Below are 16,971 nucleotides of genomic sequence, written 5' to 3'. Positions count from 1 at the left end.
CGTTTAAAATATTCAATGTCAAGATTCAAAAAGTCATAACAAAGACTTCTACTAGCTCACAGAGCAGTTGCCTTATTTTATTCCATCTTCTTCAGTTTTCTCTGATATTTAAATTACCCATTCCTCTTGGACTTTGGTGGTCCAGGCTGCCCCCCCCCCGCACTAGCATTTGGCCAGCTGAAAGCAAAGAATAATAATAGTAACTACTTATGGAGAACTTTTTAAGAAATTATTTCAATGGGCCGGAGTGATAGCACAGCGTTTGCCTTGTAAGTGGCTGATCCGGGTTCAATTTCCAGCATCCCTTATGGTCCCCCAAGCACCTCCAGGAGTAATTTCTGAGCATCATTGGGTGTAACTCAAAAAACAAAAGAAAAAAATTATTTCAAATTGGATGGCCCACACCAGCATCTGGCCAGATAAGAACAAAATAATAATAAGAGTAACTACATATAGAGCGTTTTAAAAATTCTTCATGAAGTGGTATCTCTCAATTTTGTTGATAAATAAATAGGACAATCAATACATGTCTTCCTTCTCACTGTGGAGACTACTGGCTGTATAGCATAAAAAAAAGTCAATATTTCTGTTTTCCAAAACAGAGTTGGAAACTGGGCCACAGCAGAAACCCCATATTCCCTGGAGGGGGCGCTGCAGAACAGGGAGAGGAAGCCGGAAGGCTGCTCCATGGCGCCCTCTTAGCCCATACAACAGCTGGTCTACCACACACAGAAGATACCTGAGACTTCTGGTCAATGATTTTCTGTTCTTTTTTAAAAGGGACAGGCATATATTACTGTTATCTTAATGAAACAAAATAGTAATAAAAATGTAAATGGACAAAAAAAAAAAACAGAATGGGGGGGGGGGGGGGTTGAGGAAATTCTCTGGAATGTTCTAAGCACACAGGAGCCCTAATTAAGGGGCAGAATGTTTTAAATCTCAGAGACCAAGAGCTGTTTAAATCTACAGTTCAGGGTTCAGAGATATAGGACAGATGGTCAGTTGCATGCAGCCGAACTGGGTTTGATCCCTGACACCCCATAATGCCCTGTAAACACCACCAAGAGTGAATCCCTGAGCACAGAGCCAGGAGTGAGCTCTGAACATAGCTAGGTGTGTCCCCAAAATCAAAAAAGAAAAAAAAAAGTTAAATCTACAGTTCATGAGCACCAACTACCAGCAGACCTGATTCAAAGAGCAAAAAGAGAAACGCATATTTCCTCAAGGGAACTGAAATGTACCACAAAAGAGAGTAGACATCAGTAAAATCACCTTCTGGTAGGCTTCAGACGTGACAACCAAAGACCCTAACTAAACTAAAACGAAAGTATTGTACTTTGTCCACTGCCGAAACATTATTAAGAACTCTTAGCATAAATGTCTTTGAAACATAAGATTTCCTATGAACTCTACTCCAGAATTTTTTTATGTTCATAAAAGGGTCCATGAAGATGCTTTTCCAAGGTTAGATTTAATTATATTGGAATTAAGTGTCCTTTCCTTTCAAGGAAAATACTCTGGAGATTAATTAAAGGCATTATTCAGATGTAAACTAGCATGCATTCTTTTAGCCAACTGCACAAAAACTGTAAAATTGCTGTTTTCCCCGTCAATAAAAGCAGCATGATGTAAAATCAAATTAGCCGTTTCTGTTTGAAAGTGAGAAACAAATCTCTCTTTGGCTCTGCTCAGGGCTTCATAGGTCCCATTTATGTAAGGGAATTTGATCCATATGGTGCATTTCATAGAGAAATCCTCTGTTTTGTGAGAGTTTCCTTTTAGATTTCTAATAACAAGTATTAAAATGTTGACTTATACTTTACCTCCTTTTAGTTATGATGTATCTACAACTAACTCAATAAGAACTCAATAAGAACCAGTAATGAAAATTATTTAGGGATTTTTCTGTTAGCCTAAATCATGGCCAATATCAATTCAGATACACAAAACAATTCCTGCCCTACCAATCACAGTAACTTATTGCAGCCATAGAATTTCAAATTGACACATTCTCATGCAGGAAAAAAAAAAACTGTGAGAGCTTTTTCTCATGATTAACCCAGCACTTCTGATCATGGTTTGTGGACCCACTCAGTGCCCAGAATTGAAAAGATGAACTTTTTTCAGTCAATTTTACAACCCAGCAAAGAAGATTCCAGTTCTAGGGTGAGGTACGCCCATTTTCATCACGATTTGAGACTGTTTGGATTGGCTGCTTGCTGCGTGATCAATTCATTTCATGCATAGATGCTTCTCCAATACCCATACAGATTGATGATGGCTTCAAATCAGACACCAATCAATTTATTTGAACTTGATGATAATTGATGGTCAAAGACAGAAGAAGAAAGTGCCCTCAAGACATTCAAGGGAGCAATTAAACTCATTCTCATTTCTCACTTGAACAGAGCCTCCTCCATCAAGGTACCAGTTGGCAGCTATAAAAAATATTTTAAAATATGTCTAATGAAAGAACTGGCAGGAAGTAATACTCAACTAATGCCTTCTTCTCCCCCAGTAATATTCATTTTTTTTCCTAGTAAAATTCCCCTTAGATCCACGTGGTCGCATAAAGACTCAAAGGAAATTTGGACAATCGTAATGGAGGAAGCAATGGATGAGAACAGTCCCTTATGAGCTGTCCCTACAGACAATTTCAGAGTATGAGTGTTCTAGGTAAGGGATCAGAGACAGCCCACACTTCCAAGTGGGAGGGAGATGCGTTTCATATATTTAAACATTTAAACACTCTAAAACTCATTGCTATGGCCACATATGGAAGTACATGTTCATTTGCTCTCCACCTCAGCAAATAAATTGGTAACACCAAAACATTTCTTCCTACCCTCTTCCCCTACAATCAAATCTCCTTCCACTGACATTCTCTGAACCGTTTATACCTCTGGAGATAATTCATTTTATATTTATTCCAAAACAACTCAAAGACGACATTTCCGTAGTGACAGGGCTCCCTAACATTCCTCATAGATGATCCTCCAGGAGAATTTCGGGGGAGAAGAGCAATTGTCTTTCTGATTCTGAAGAAACAGCTGCAGTGCATCAGCCCATGAGCGTCCTCACCTGGCGGCCAGCTAAGCAGTTTTAATCAGTTTCAAACATAACTACTGTGAGAGCTGTGGTCAAAGCCACAGTCCCTGATAAAGAGATTAGCACACTCAGAAGATGATGGTTCCAAGCAAAAGTGACGAAGAGCAGCTTGAAACTTCCAGGCTGATGCGAGGAGGATTGTTCACATCAGGATTGCCACGGCTGCTCTGCCTCGCACCCGGCCGGCCCCTCACTGAACACGGACCATGCACAGTGTGGTTGGGATCGGCCTGCACCCAGGCAGCCCTTTGCACCAGCTCGGACATGATTGTACCAAAGGGCCTGTCTATATAGTCTGCCCACGTGGCCCAGTTTAGAAATAGGTGCTGTTGACATAATTCTGGCCTTCCTGAGTTTTTGTCACTGCCTGTCCACCATCACTCACGCCATCCACGTCAATTGCCACTTCCGTGGCTTCTCGACTCCCAAGGCATGCATCAGGGTAGGGGCTAAGCCGGGGACAGCCATTGTGCTCAGCACAGCCATTGACATGGGTCAGCGGCAGAGCCCTGGGGGGACAGCACAGATGCTTCCTGCAGGCCCCTGAGATGCAGGGTGAGCTGCAGAGGGCCTGGGAGTCCCGTTCCGATGGCTCCTTCCCGTCCACCTGTTCAAACTGGATGGTCACATTGTGGATTCCCGCCTGGTGGAAGATTTCTCGAATTTTCTTACTGGCGTCCTGATAGCCCCTGTCCTTGTGGTACTTGATGTGCAGAGTAGCGATGATCTTGCCACCTATTAGTTCCCAGATGTGCATTTCATGGACGCTGCTAACTCCAGGCACAGTCAAGAGCTTGCTCGCTGAAATGGAGAGGAGGAGGCAAGGTGAGTGCCGTTACAGAAACCAGAAATAGGGGGTGTACAGAGGGAGAGGGCAGCAGCCCTTTGCACCTCTCATGAAAATGATACCAAGTATTTAGAGTAACCAGAAGAACCACACTCATCTTTCTGAGTCATTTTCCCATTCTTTCTTCTATCTGATGTACTCACTCAGCCCATTAAAAATTGCAGTTCCAGTGGAGTTCATGCCTAATTCAATCAGCTTAATCAATGGCTGAACAAATAGCAGTACTTCTACATTATTTTTTTAAAAAATTACAATTCCAGAGCTGTGAAGAGACAGCACAGGGTGAAGCATTTGCCCTGCACGTGGCTGACCTCCTTCTAAGACCTGGTAGTGCTGAGAGTCCCCCAAGCACTGCCAGGAGTGATCCCTGAGCACAGAGCCAGGAGTAAGCTCTGAGCACTGCTAGGTGTGGCCCTGAACTCCCAAATTAAATAGATGAATGAATAAAATAGAAATTCTGAAAAATGTGTGCCAACAAGAAGTCCGTGGTGGTGCAGGGAACATGGAAGGGACACGGGAATGGACTGTCGCTGGAAGCCACACCTTCCGTACGTATACGTTTTTCTAACTGAAAACACTTAAGAGGCCTATGTGATTCGTTTTTGCATGCATGAGACCTGGGTTCAATATTTTGACACCACCAAAAATAATGGGGGGAAAGGATATTTTGCAATGTGAATCAAAATAGGGTTAAGAGTAAATCAAAAATAGGGTGAAGGGTGGAAACTAGACTTTGGGTGGCAAACATAATGCATATGCATGAGCATAAACAGACTGATTTATAATGCCATACATCTGAAACCTATATAATGTTTTACATCAACTTAAAAGTTAAAAAATTTTTTAACCAAACAAATAAAAGCCTTTGCCAACAATTTCAGTTCTAGACATTTAACCTCAAGGAAATAGCCAACTACTTAGTGGGACAAGATTTAACTACACTTATGCACTAATAAGGAAAAAAGGAAAATAGTTCAATAAAAATATAATCCACCCACACAAGAGTTGAATATTTTCAGAGATAAGAAAAGATGTATAAGTGATTTTCAAGTGATAAAAACTAAGCAAACAGCTAATATTATTACACATGATAGAACTCCTTTCCCTTGCCTTTTCCTTTTCTCACTCTTTTTTTCCCCCCCATAACATCAGTACACACTCACACACTCAATGAAGATTATGGTGTTGTGATTATGAGATAGTTCTATTTCCTCACCTTAGGTTTTTGTGTACTTGCCAAACTTTTTAAAATGTGTGTGTTTAAAACGGGAGACTAACACCCAGGAAGGGCTCAGATTAGTACCAGGAATTTTGCTCCATGACTTGAAGGCCAGCCACATGTGCTAGGTGAGAAGGAAGCTCAGATAGAGAAGAGAGCACCAAATAAAGGGTGTTGTGAAGACCCTCCCAGGGTGGGAGAGACATGCTAAAAGTAGTCTATAGACCAAACATGACTGCCACTCAATGCCTCTCTGGCAAAACACAGTACCCAAAAGAAGAGAGAGAGAACAGGGAGGAATGCCCTGCCACAGCGGCAGGGTGGGACGGGGGGGGGGGGGAGGGGGGAGGATGGGGGGTCGGAGGGATGATAGGACCCGTGGTGGGGGAGGATGGGCACTGGTGGAGGGATGGGTACTTGATCATTGTATAACTGAAACCCAAGCACAAAAATTTGTGAGTCTATAAGTATACTTGATGATGTTTCACTAATAAAAAAAAAGATAAATAAAAAAAAAAAAAGAATAAGTAATAAGTGAACCGTAAAAAAAAAAAAAATGTGTGTGTTTAGCAAAAAGTACTAAAAAGGGATTTGAGCAAAGACCCAGAAGCCAGCTCGACTTTGAATCCCAGGCCATTCATTCACTATCTGTACTGACCTTGAGCAATTTACTTAAACCCTGGTGCCTGATTTCTTAATCTTAATTTAGGAATGATGATAAGGTTGTAGCTAAGGATTAATGAAGAACTAAGCTGAACAACGGGTGAAGCACTGGAACAATACCTAACAGGTTACCAAGCACCTCTGAGAGCATTGCTAGAGGCCTCGAGATTTCGCTCAGAGGTGGAGCTCATATCCCCCCTCCCCCCAGCCCCCGCTTCAATCTCTGGCACCCTCCTCACCCAAACGTTTTCTATTATTATACTTCTCAATTTTTTTTTAAATTTCAGGGTAGGGGGAACACACTTGGGGCCTATTCTCGGTTCTGGGCTCCAGGGATTGCTCCTGGTGGAGCTCAGGGGACCATATGTGGTGCCAGGTCAAACCCAGGCCTGCCAGCCCAGGGAATGGCTGAATGGAAATGCAAGATACAGCTGTAAAACCCTGAGTTCCATCTGTGGCACCACATAGCCTACCACCACGTGCAGGATGTGGCCCCTCAAGAAGAAAACTCAAAAAGAGCCCTGTAATCTCCATTTACAAATGCTGGAAATAAAGTTACCCCATTCAGCTGCTCACCAACATCTGGGTCACTGCCATTTAACAATGCTAAAAGTCTCTAAAGAACTCAGTCCTCAGGTGTATATCACTCTGAGTGGGATAGATTGGCCTCTGTTGGGCCTGAGCAAAGAAAAGATTTTGTTCATGAAGGAGGGTAGGAACCAGTCGAATCCTAAACAGGGCAGAGGAGGCAGGTCACCTGCAGGACCCCTCGAGTAGGGACCAAAATGTGGATGATTCAAAGTTTCAGAGGAAGGGGAATCAAGATGAGGTGTGTGGCCCAGCAGTGGCCTTTCTTGAATTAAAATACACCTCTGAGGGACTGGAAGACAGTACAGTGGCTCGGGTGCATACCTGGCATGAGCTTGTCCCAAGTTCAATTCCCAGCATGACAAGGGCCCCCCAAGCACCATCAAGTGGAAGCACTAGAGACCACCACACACTTTCCGGCAACCCTGCATCGCCAGCATTGCAGGGCAATCACCCATGGGGCCCCTGGATCTCCTGAACACCGTGGGAGCCCCTCAATATATGTAGACACATATATGAAAGGCAACAACCCATGAATTAGAGCTTGGCCCACACAAAATAGTCTAAAATATTTGCCCCCAGAGGAGCTTGGGTTCCTGGAGTTGAGTTATTATCCCAGGCCACAAAACAAGGTGATAGGTGCCCCAGCAGACAGGGTGGGGGACCAACTTACTCAGTGCTTCCATGCTGACACCTTTGGGGACCATCTGCAGCAGGATTGCAGCTGTCTCCTTGATGAGGGGGAAGGCTGAGGACAAGATGATGATGACCATGATGATTGTCAGGCTCGGGTCGATGTAGCACTGCCAGTTACACGGGTCCTCTTTCCTCAAGGGCAGCACGTAGAAGATGACGGCAGTGACCACCACTACCACTGACCCCAGGGCATCCCCCATCACATGCAGGAGCACCCCTGCCAGAAGGAAGCAGATCACTGAGCATTCTGCATGAGAGCAGGGACCCTCCGCCAGCCCTGCCAGCCCAGGGAGTGGCTGAATAGAAATGCCTGGCAAACAGGAAATCCAACAGCATTCAGGACCCCAGTCCTGGGCCCTGGGGACACAGGGAGAAGGACAGGCCAGGAAGATTCTGAGCCACTGCCCCTCCTCGCCCACTAGGAAGCAGACTGAGCATTGCTCCACACTTCGGGGGACACCAATTAGACCACACACAGTATGTGGGTGCCTCTGTGCTATGAGTTATTTTATTTTTGTTTTGGGGGCCATACCCAGTGATACTCGGGGGTTACTCCTGGTTCCATACTCAGGAATTACTCCTGGCAGACTGGAAAGACCTTATGGGATGCCAGGGTTAAACATGGGCCAGTCATGTGCAAGGCAAGCACCTTACCCACTGTACTATGGCCTCTCTGAATTATTTTTGATGTTTGTTTATTTTTTGCAGATTGTGTGACAGGAGAGGAGTGCCAAAGCTGAAACTTTATACCTATTGGATAAGCACCCTGCTATTGAGCCACACCCCCAGCCCCATTGGAAACATCTTGATGAGAGCAAGCTCAGGGCTGGAAAGACAGTACAGGAGTTTAAGGCAATTGCCTTGCATACAGTTGATGCTAATTCAATCCCAGCACCACACAAGACTCCCAGAGCAACACTAGGAGTGAGCACAGAGCTTGGAGAGAGTAGCCCCTGAGCACTGCTGGGTGTGACTCCAAAATTCCCCCCCGCTAAAAGAAAGGGAAACACTTTTGGTTGTCTTCTTTTCCTGGACCCATTTTCCCTTCCAAGGTGTCTTCTCAAGTAACCTCCAATCAAGCTAAAGTGAATTTGGTTTAAGAAGTTCTCAAGATTGGGACTGCATAAAAATCCACAAGTTCCATCAAATTAAACTCCTTCTGTCGGGCTGCAGAGATGGTACAGTGTAGGATAACACTGGTTTGTCTTTTCTCCCTTGCTACAGGGAGCTTAGGTTTATTGGGTGATACTCATCACAGTGCTCCTGAAGCACCTCCATTCCTCTGTGTTTATTGGAATCCAGCTCTAAACATTTTAGGATAACGTTGGTATGTCCTGTTTCCCTTGCCATGGGGAGCTCAGATTTATCACAATGCTCCTGAGGCACTTCATTCCACTGTATTTATTTGTATCTCCATGCTCTCTTCCCCAATCGGTCTACCATCTTTTCCCCCTAATCAGACTCTGTTACTTATAAGGTCAGATTCCTCAGAAATCTATGATTTTATATGTCTGAGTGAAATATTGCCTTTCTCCTCTCCTTATATTTTTTGAGTAGTTTAGTTTAAAGCAATGTCCTTTTTGCATGGACAAAAGAAGATAGTTAATATTATGCTTTTGTAACTTGAGAGTGAATTGTCTCCAAACAATCCTCACTCCGGGGCATCTCCTTCCTCAACTTAAGCCTCAGTTTCCCTTAGTTCCTAGCGCCCCAAAAGCAGGGTCCTGATGAGGGACTGAATGGGCCAACGGCAAGCTTTGAGTTACCCTGGCATAGAAATGGGCCAGGCCAAGGCGCCACAATGTTCAACTATAAGTTGAGAGCATAGTCAAGGACAAATGCTGTCATGATCCAAAAATAACAAGATTAGGACCTGGCTAGAGTTAGGAAAGACTAATCTGGCCTGAGCACTATAGTCTGAGATCGAGATGACCCCAGGAAAGCAATTCTGTAAGCTTAATGCATCTCTTACTGTGTCCATACAAATGATTAATATTATGAATGTTTATATGTTTGTTGGACAAGGAGAGGAGAAACACACCCATGGGATTCCACTCTTGGGAGGGTCGTCCTGCTAAATGAGAATCTGTCCTAGAAGCAGCTTCCCCGGAGGGAAAGGCTACCCCTACTGATTGTGACCACACCTATGTGTAAGCCCCAACCCCTCATGCTTGGGGATTTAACTAGGCTATAAGAGGGGGCTAGAGACTCCAGAGCAAGAAGGAGAATGAAGTAGCATGGGGGAGGAAGAAGCAGGAGGAGAATCAGAGGAGAATGGAGATGGGCATGGAATAAACTGCAACTGAGACCAACCAGCCTGGCCCTCATTCCTCCCTTCACCTGCCCATCGCCATCAACCTCCCCAGGTTGAGGGAAGCGGCGTGAGACTACCAAACACAAGCGTCGGAGAGAGAGAGCCGCATGTGGCCCCTTCGTATTTTATTCTTTAGTAAATACACAGTACAGTCGGTAGGGGGGCTTACCTTGGACGCAGCCAACCCAGTACCCCATATGGGCTCTGAGCCCCACCAGGAGTGGTCCCTGAGCTCAGAGCCAGGAATAAGCCCTAAGTACCACCAGGTGTGACCAAAAAACCCAAACCCAAACCAAACCAAACAGTGGATATGTTTCACTGGGTGAACTGTCCCTAAGGGCTCCAGAGACGATATACCCCACAGCCGAACTGAGTGTGGACCTGGCAGGGAGACCAATACTGAAATCTGGGGGATGCAGTGAATGTCCTGCCAGCAAGATTTTTATTAAAATTATTCCTTTCACCAAATCCATGTCATCCTCCAGCCACTAAAGGTGGGTCTGCAGACCACCAACCTCAGGCACTTTGTGGGAAAGTGGGGACTCCCCAGTGCCCCTCTCAGCTCTCCTGATGCTCCTGATTCTGCATCTGAACCAGAGCTCTAGGTGCTTCACCTGCACGCAGGTGACCCCAAAACACCAACCCGGCAGGCAGTGGCTGATGGGAATCGGTTTTGTGTCTCCCTGTATCCCACTGGCTCGCTCAGTGGGATCGATCATACTACGGGATATTGACTGATTCCCTCCTCTCTACCACTAAGTGGCCCACTGGTCTCTCTGTTCTTTGTTGTGTTCTTCGGTGTTCTCTATATGTTCCATGTGTTCTCTATTCTCTATGTGTTCTTCTTCCTCTCAGCAACATTTGGGGGTTCTGGAGCACATCACCCAAAAATACTATTTTGTACTACACTGAATGTCGTCATGACAATGCTACCCAAACTCCCCAAAAATAAAAGTTCTGCAATAAAAAAAATACCCATATCTCCTTCTGATGCAGTGTTTATATAAGACAACAGAACCCTGATTCAGTAACTACACTCAGTAGCCCCTATTCTAGTTCTGGGCCCCCATCTCTGGCCCCCAGTCTCAGCCCAAAAAGAGCTTTTTTAATACACAGTTCCTGGCTTGAGCCACAAAGAAAATGTAACAGAGAGTCTGAGCATCCCAGACAGAAAATAAAGACAAATGCTCCGATTAGGAGAATAACATGGTGGGTACCAGCGGGTCAGGGGTTTGATCATAGGGTGACATTAGGAAGCACACTTTTGGGGGTTCAATCATAGGGGGATGGTTGGGAACCACAATTTTGGTGGGGAGCAAAAGGCAGTTCATTGAATGTCAAAGTACCATGCTGTACACATGAAACAGAATTCCCTAAGCCAATGGCACTTCGCTTTTAAAAATGTTTCATCAAGTTCATAATTTAAAAAAGAAAAATGAAGACCAAATATTTTGTAAATCCTCTTAACTTCGTTTTCACTGCGTTGAGACGAACACTATGTCCTAGCTAACATGTAGATGCCAGTTTTTTTTAAGAATGCTATGGGCATTTTGGTTATCTTAAGGATTACTGTGGTGGCTACCTTCTCCATTCGACAATTAAGGAAAACTGAGTCACAGTGCAGCTTTGTGACTTATCTCAGATCATAAAACAGGAAAGCATTAAGGAGGGAGGGAATGTAATTTGGGTAGTGAGGCTGGAGAAAAATTAAGCTCTTCTTCATATATGTAGCATCCTTGGCAAGAGCAAGAGTACAACAGGTATATACAGCTTCCCAACCTAGATTCAGTCCGCAGCATCCTATGTGGTTCCCCAAGCCCCACCAGGAGTGATCCCTGAGTACAGAGCCAGAAGTAACTCCCCAGAGTCTCTGAATGTGAACCAAAAACAACACAAACACTCCTCCCCCCAAAAAAACCTTATAGGCTGCCAAAAAAAACCCTTATAGGCTGCTCCTATAAGTTCCAAAATTCCAGTTTCCTTTTGTGAGACCTCATAATTGGTGCCTATCCTTTACATAAAGTACCTTTCAAACTTCTTGCCATAAGCCACAGTTAAGCATGTACTTGGTGTCTGCACACTGAAATAAACACTTCATGAAAAAAGCAACACCTATCATGAGTGATTATAAGTTTCTCTAGTATCTCATTCAATTCCTATTAATTGGCTAAATGCTAAAAATAATCTGCTAAATTAATTTATGACTCAAATTATTTTTTCATTTTTAAAAAGGCTGAAAACTTCATTCCATTAATGTCTGGAGATGGAATCCTGTCATGTTCTCCCTGTCCCAACCCAAAGAGGAGTGGTTTCGTCCTGGTGAACACATCCTGGGGCGTTTTCCATCAGAAGCAGAAGCACATGTGTCTATGCTTGGGGCCCACAAGGCACTGCCAGGTCCAGCAATGCTATTTTTGAATGCTAAACCTAATTTTTTTGATTGCTAAACTTAAATTTTTTTCTTTACCATTTTTATCAAGATTCCATGAAGTGATGCTACATTCTACCCAGAAGCTTTGCAATAAAATAAGCAAGATCATACAACTTCCCTTATGCTACAGATCCCAAAACAAGACCACAGAAAATTATTTGGACAACCTCTGGATTGTTATTTACTTCTTTCAACCCCATATCTTCCTTCCTAAGTTCTGTATCATATAAATTAGTAATGAGTGCTTGGAAACACTAAAACACCATGACAGTGAATGTCTTAAAAACCTACAATATAACTTATTCCTATGACTGGTTCTCTCTTTCCAAAAAAAAAAAAAATGGTGAGTTGCCAAGCTCTTCAGAAAACCTCCCAGTGCATTTGAACTCACTCAAATGAGCTCAATAAAAACTTATAAGACAACATATAAGAACTGCTATCATTCTTTTCTGCTTTAGTCTGAGGGTCCATTTCAAGGGTCACTTTGCAGATCAGACATGAGACTCTCCAGCATGGGGCATTCTCCGGGGTTCATTTTTCTTTCCATCTCAGCCCATTACAGGCTTGGCCCAAACCATCTCAAGGGGAAGGGCTGCAACTAGTCATCAAAACTCTCAGCTAATCCTGGGGTGACTTGCTGGAGTTCCCCTGATACCTGGGGAGGGAGAGGAGGGTTCGCTGGATTCCCCAGATAACCTTTGAACCCTTACTCATGACTTTGAGCATAAGACTGCTCGTCCTCCGGCCCACATGTCTCGCCAGAACCCCAGTTTGGGCCTGGAAGTGGAAGGAAAGACCCCCCTCCCCCATAGAGCACGTTCCAGGCAGAAACATCCAGGCAGAAACATCCAGAGTTTCTGAGTCTGCCACCCCCCCTACCCCCCCCGCTCTCCCCAGCTTCTCAAAGTTCTGTTCCAGCGGGTCATGCTGCCAGCCTGCGAGTGATTCCCACGCATGCGCAAACGCAGCGACGGCCACTGCCCTGGCCAGGTGCACCGAGCGTGCACGGGCCGAAGCAGAGGCAAGGATCAATCATTAGCAACGAATGTGTGCGTCCTAATCAATGCAGGATGAAGCAAGAGCCCGGGGTCAGAGTGCGCCCTGCTGCCCGCTTCCTTTCCAACACACTCTGACAGGTAAACACAGTGGCAAAGCCCAGCACCAGCCCTTGAAATGGTTTCTTGCCCCCACCGCAGGTCCCTCCTACCTCGGATATTCAGGGCATCCGACTTTTTCTCCTTTTGCAAGGTCTCTTCTGGCTCACTCTGGGTGTTCAGGGAGTCACCTGCATTCAAAGAAGAAACCTTGTGTTGTGTATAAGTTCTACAAACAAAAAGAACCAAAGGACTCAAAAAAAAGGTCTATTCTTTTCTTATTAATACCCCCTTGCTTCTCTGACAGTACACACACTCGCTCACGAGAGAGAGAGAGAGAGAGAGAGAGAGAGAGAGAGAGAGAGAGAGAGAGAGCCCCAAGATCATGCATTTTGGCCTTAAGATAAAGCTAATGACCCAGTTTTAGATTTCATTCAGAGTTCAAGTCATGACCCAAAAGAGAGATAGGGAAGAACACACGCACACACACACTCACGCACGCACGCGCCCCAAAACCCAAAACCTTAACACCAGGGGACCGCAGAATAGGCGGGAGGGAGGCGGCGGGGGGCAAGAGGGCCGGGGGGGGGGGGGGGCGAGCGCAGAAGACAGTCTGGAAAGGCCGAGGGGCCAGCGTCCTTGTTCTTGTTAGCTGCATCCGAACAGTATCAGCAGTAATAATAATCGGTTTCCAAGGAAACCGCATTCCTACGCAGAGAGACTAGGGCGAAAGGAAACACAGTGAAAGAAAGGGGGACCCCCGGGGCGATGCAAGAGGAGAAAGAGAGCTGGGGGACCGCGCGCGAACAGAAGAGGAGCAGCCCAGCAGAAGTCGCTGCCCCTCCCCCACACGGCGTGGCTCCTTCACAACCCAGAGCCGGCGAGGAAGAGGAGGAGGCGGGCGCGGGGACGGAGGCTGCATCCGAAAGGCACCTGCTACGTTGGCGAACACCGTCGCGCCGTTCTCGTCCTTGGCGGCGGCGCGCGCCCCCGAGGGGTCCCCCGGCGCGCGGCGCGGGTGGCGGCGGCGGCGCGGGGCGCAGCCGGCGAGACAGGCGCCGCAGTCCTGGAAGATGAGCAGCCCCACCACGTTGACCGCCAGGCCCAGCGCGCCCACGATGAGCACCAGCTCGGGGTCGTCGATGCGCTCGGGCCGCGCCAGGCGCAGCACGGCCTCCACGAAGATGGTGAAGCAGAGCGCGCCCAGGAACACGGCGTTGCTCAGCGCGCCCACCACCTCGGCGCGCGCGTAACCGTAGGAGGCGCCGCCGCCCCCCGCGGGCCGCCGGGCCACGTAGCCCGCGCCCAGCCCCACGCACAGCGAGATCAGGTCGGACAGCATGTTGAACGAGTCGGACAGCAGCGCGATGGAGTTGCCCACGTAGCCCGACACCAGCTCGGCCACGAAGAAGGCCACAGTGAGCACCAGCATGAAGAGCAGGCGGCACGTCTTGCCCGAGTAGCGCCCCATGTCGCCGCCCGTGGGGACGCGCGTCCCGCGCCGCCGCCTCCCCGGCTTAGACGGCGCCCGCGCCGCGCCCCCGCTCGCCCGCTGCCCGACTGCGCCGAGCGGCCGCCGCGGGCCCGTATCTACCCGCAGGGCCCTGCCCGGCCTCCCGCCGCCCCGGCTCCTCCCGCGCCCCGCGCCCGCGCTTGGCCGCGCGCCAGGAGGCCGAGGTCGGGCTCTGGGGCCGGATCGGAGGCGCTGCGGAGAGGCGGGGGCGCCCGGCCTGCCACGCCCCGCGGCCACCCTGCGGCGGACGCGGGCTGCGCCCCGGGATCTGAAGCATTCCTCGGAGCCCCGGCGCCCTGACTGTTGACCCCAGAGATAAGAGGCTGCCCGCCGGCGGGGCGTGTGCGCGGGGCTGGACGTGGCCGCCGGCGCCTACGTGCCCGAGGCAGCGGGCCGGCCCGGCACTGTCCCGGGGCCCACCGTGCTCAGCTCGAGGGCCCGCTCCCCGGCCGCTGCATCCTGACGCTCTCGGCCATCGGGGGGCACAGCCTTGGCCCTGCGCGCTCCCCATGCGGAACCCTTCCTCCCCAGGGACCCTCTGGAAGCAGGGCACCTGTGCTTTTTTTTGCTTTTCGGGTCATACCCGGCGATGCACAGGGTTACTCCTGGCTCATGCACTTAGGAATTACTCCTGGCGTGGCTCAGGGGACTATATGGGATGCTGGGAATCAAACTCTGGTTGGCTGCGCGCGAGGCAAAAGCCCTACCTATAGCTCCAGCCCGGCACATGTGCTTTTAGCAAGTCCCCTGCGTGCTTCGCTTTGGGTCTGGACATGACTTCAATGTGCCCGCAGGAAGACTTCATGCCCCTGCAGCCTTTCCTGAGGCTGGTGAAATCTTGTGAGATGGAAGGCGTGTGCTTTCCAGGCCCCTGGTTCAGTCCCCAGCACCTGACACGGGCTTCTGAGCTCACGCTGAAGCAGCGTGACCAGTCCCTAGCACACTCAGCACCAGCCTGCCAACGTCACTGCTGTGGCCACAACCAGAAGAGTCGGATGGATGGAGCTGGCAGGAAGGAGGGGCTCTGTTTGGTATCAGAAATGGGGGTCCCGGAGGGGCTAGGGGAAAGAGGGTTTTTCCAGTTCAGGGAGGACGGCAGAGAGTCAACCGCTGAGAGCTGTGTCTGGGGTTCTCTTTTGGTTTATTTTACTAGCTGAGGCCTTCCCCACCCCACCCCTCAAAAAACACACAGAGCAAAAGGTGAAGTCTGAGGATCTCCACTCTTCCTTCCTCCCAGCTATGAGCAGTCCTGAAAAGCAGAGTGCCTCCAGCCTGAAAGTGAACTGGAAAAGTGTCATGCCCCAAACAGCCCCAGGATTCTGCAGGAGCATGACCACTGCAGACCCTTGGCTCACCTGGGAAAATACCACACAACCTCCTGGTCACCTGAGAGGTCTGGGTCATGAACAGCGATCAACATGCCCCTAACGAGGGGCACCATTTACCATAGAGGAGCCTCCAAACTAGGGAGCCTGCCAAGCTTTCCACCCCCCCACCCCACTACCTGCCACCTCGCCCTGCCTAACCCTCCCAACCGAGCCAGAGGTTCTCCAGGCATGCCCAGGTTCCAGCAGGGCAGAGGGGCCTGAGTTTGGGATTTGCAGAGGCTCCTGACTCTTACTGGCAGTGCTCAAGGATCACTCCAGAGAGACCCGTAACTTCATCTATCCACATCTATGAACATACTGTTTAAAAGCAGTAAGTGGGCAGGGAGCCTTGCATGCATCTAGCTCAGGATGGATCACTGGCACCACCTATGATCCCCAAGCACCACCAGGAATGGTCCTTGAGCACTGCCAAAAAAGAGTCAGGAGACTCTGCAAGTTCCAAACTCAGGCCCCTCTGCCCTGCTGGGGCCCAGGCACGGCTTGAGAGTCTCCTGGCAGGGTTGGGAGGGTTAGACGAGGCGAGGTGGCCAGAGAGCAGGCAGCAGCTGGCACCTGGGAAAGCCTCCAAAAGAGTTCACTGCTCATTTGAAAAAAAAAAAGTGACTGGAGGTGTGTGGGTGTGGGCGGAGAGGCCCAGCCTGCGCTGAGGGCAGGGCCTGGTGCTGAGGTCCGTGCGGCGTCAGGCCCGTGGCAGCTGCTCCCGGGCCTGGCCTCACAACACGTAGGGAGCAGTAGGACACCCGAGCACAGGTGACATGACTAAGGCGAGGTGAGAGGTCAGAGCAGCGCTGTCCCCACATCCGGCCCGGACCCATCCCAGGCACAGGGAGCCAAGCTGAGGGGTCCCAGTCAGGCCTTCAAGAGTCGCCTTGGAAAGGCAGCCTTTCCCTGCCTATTGCATGCCTGTGTCCTTCTTGGCAGCAAGAAAACCCCGAGTTCAGCATAAAAATATCACCTGCACCCAGTCACTAGTCATTCTCCCGGCCTGAGACAGATAAGGATAAGGTCACAATCCCAGGGCTGGGGGAAGGGGGGTACAGGGGTGTGGTTGTGGCTGCGAGGGTCTGTGCACCCCTCAGCTAGCCCTGGCTGTCAGGAGGGCCGAGG

The 16,971-nt window shown here is 48.7% G+C and overlaps 1 protein-coding gene across 2 annotated transcripts in view; it reads right to left on the bottom strand.

Annotated features, from left to right (window-relative positions):
* Nucleotides 1-874: 874 nt before the first annotated feature.
* SLC30A10 (solute carrier family 30 member 10) overlaps nucleotides 875-16,971 on the bottom strand; it is a 37,479-nt gene continuing 21,382 nt past the window's right edge. Inside the window, exons 1-4 of one of the 2 annotated variants that reach the window (XM_056110809.1) lie at nucleotides 13,897-14,852; nucleotides 13,077-13,154; nucleotides 7,102-7,341; nucleotides 875-3,912 (exon numbers count right to left, since the gene is read on the bottom strand). In XM_056110809.1, coding sequence (XP_055966784.1) covers nucleotides 3,425-3,912; nucleotides 7,102-7,341; nucleotides 13,077-13,154; nucleotides 13,897-14,434 — 1,344 coding nt within the window. In that variant the 5' untranslated portion in view covers nucleotides 14,435-14,852 and the 3' untranslated portion in view covers nucleotides 875-3,424. Of the gene's footprint in view, nucleotides 3,913-7,101; nucleotides 7,342-13,076; nucleotides 13,155-13,896; nucleotides 14,853-16,971 lie in introns of those variants that run through there. The other variant, XM_056110811.1, reaches the window with a different exon arrangement.

Source organism: Sorex fumeus, unplaced genomic scaffold (assembly GCF_029834395.1).
Source record: "Sorex fumeus unplaced genomic scaffold, SorFum_2.1 ptg000010l, whole genome shotgun sequence".
In the NCBI taxonomy this organism is placed as follows: Eukaryota; Metazoa; Chordata; class Mammalia; order Eulipotyphla; family Soricidae; genus Sorex; species Sorex fumeus.
The sequence above is the reverse complement of the archived record's forward strand: the minus strand, read 5'-3'. Positions and strand labels throughout refer to the sequence as shown.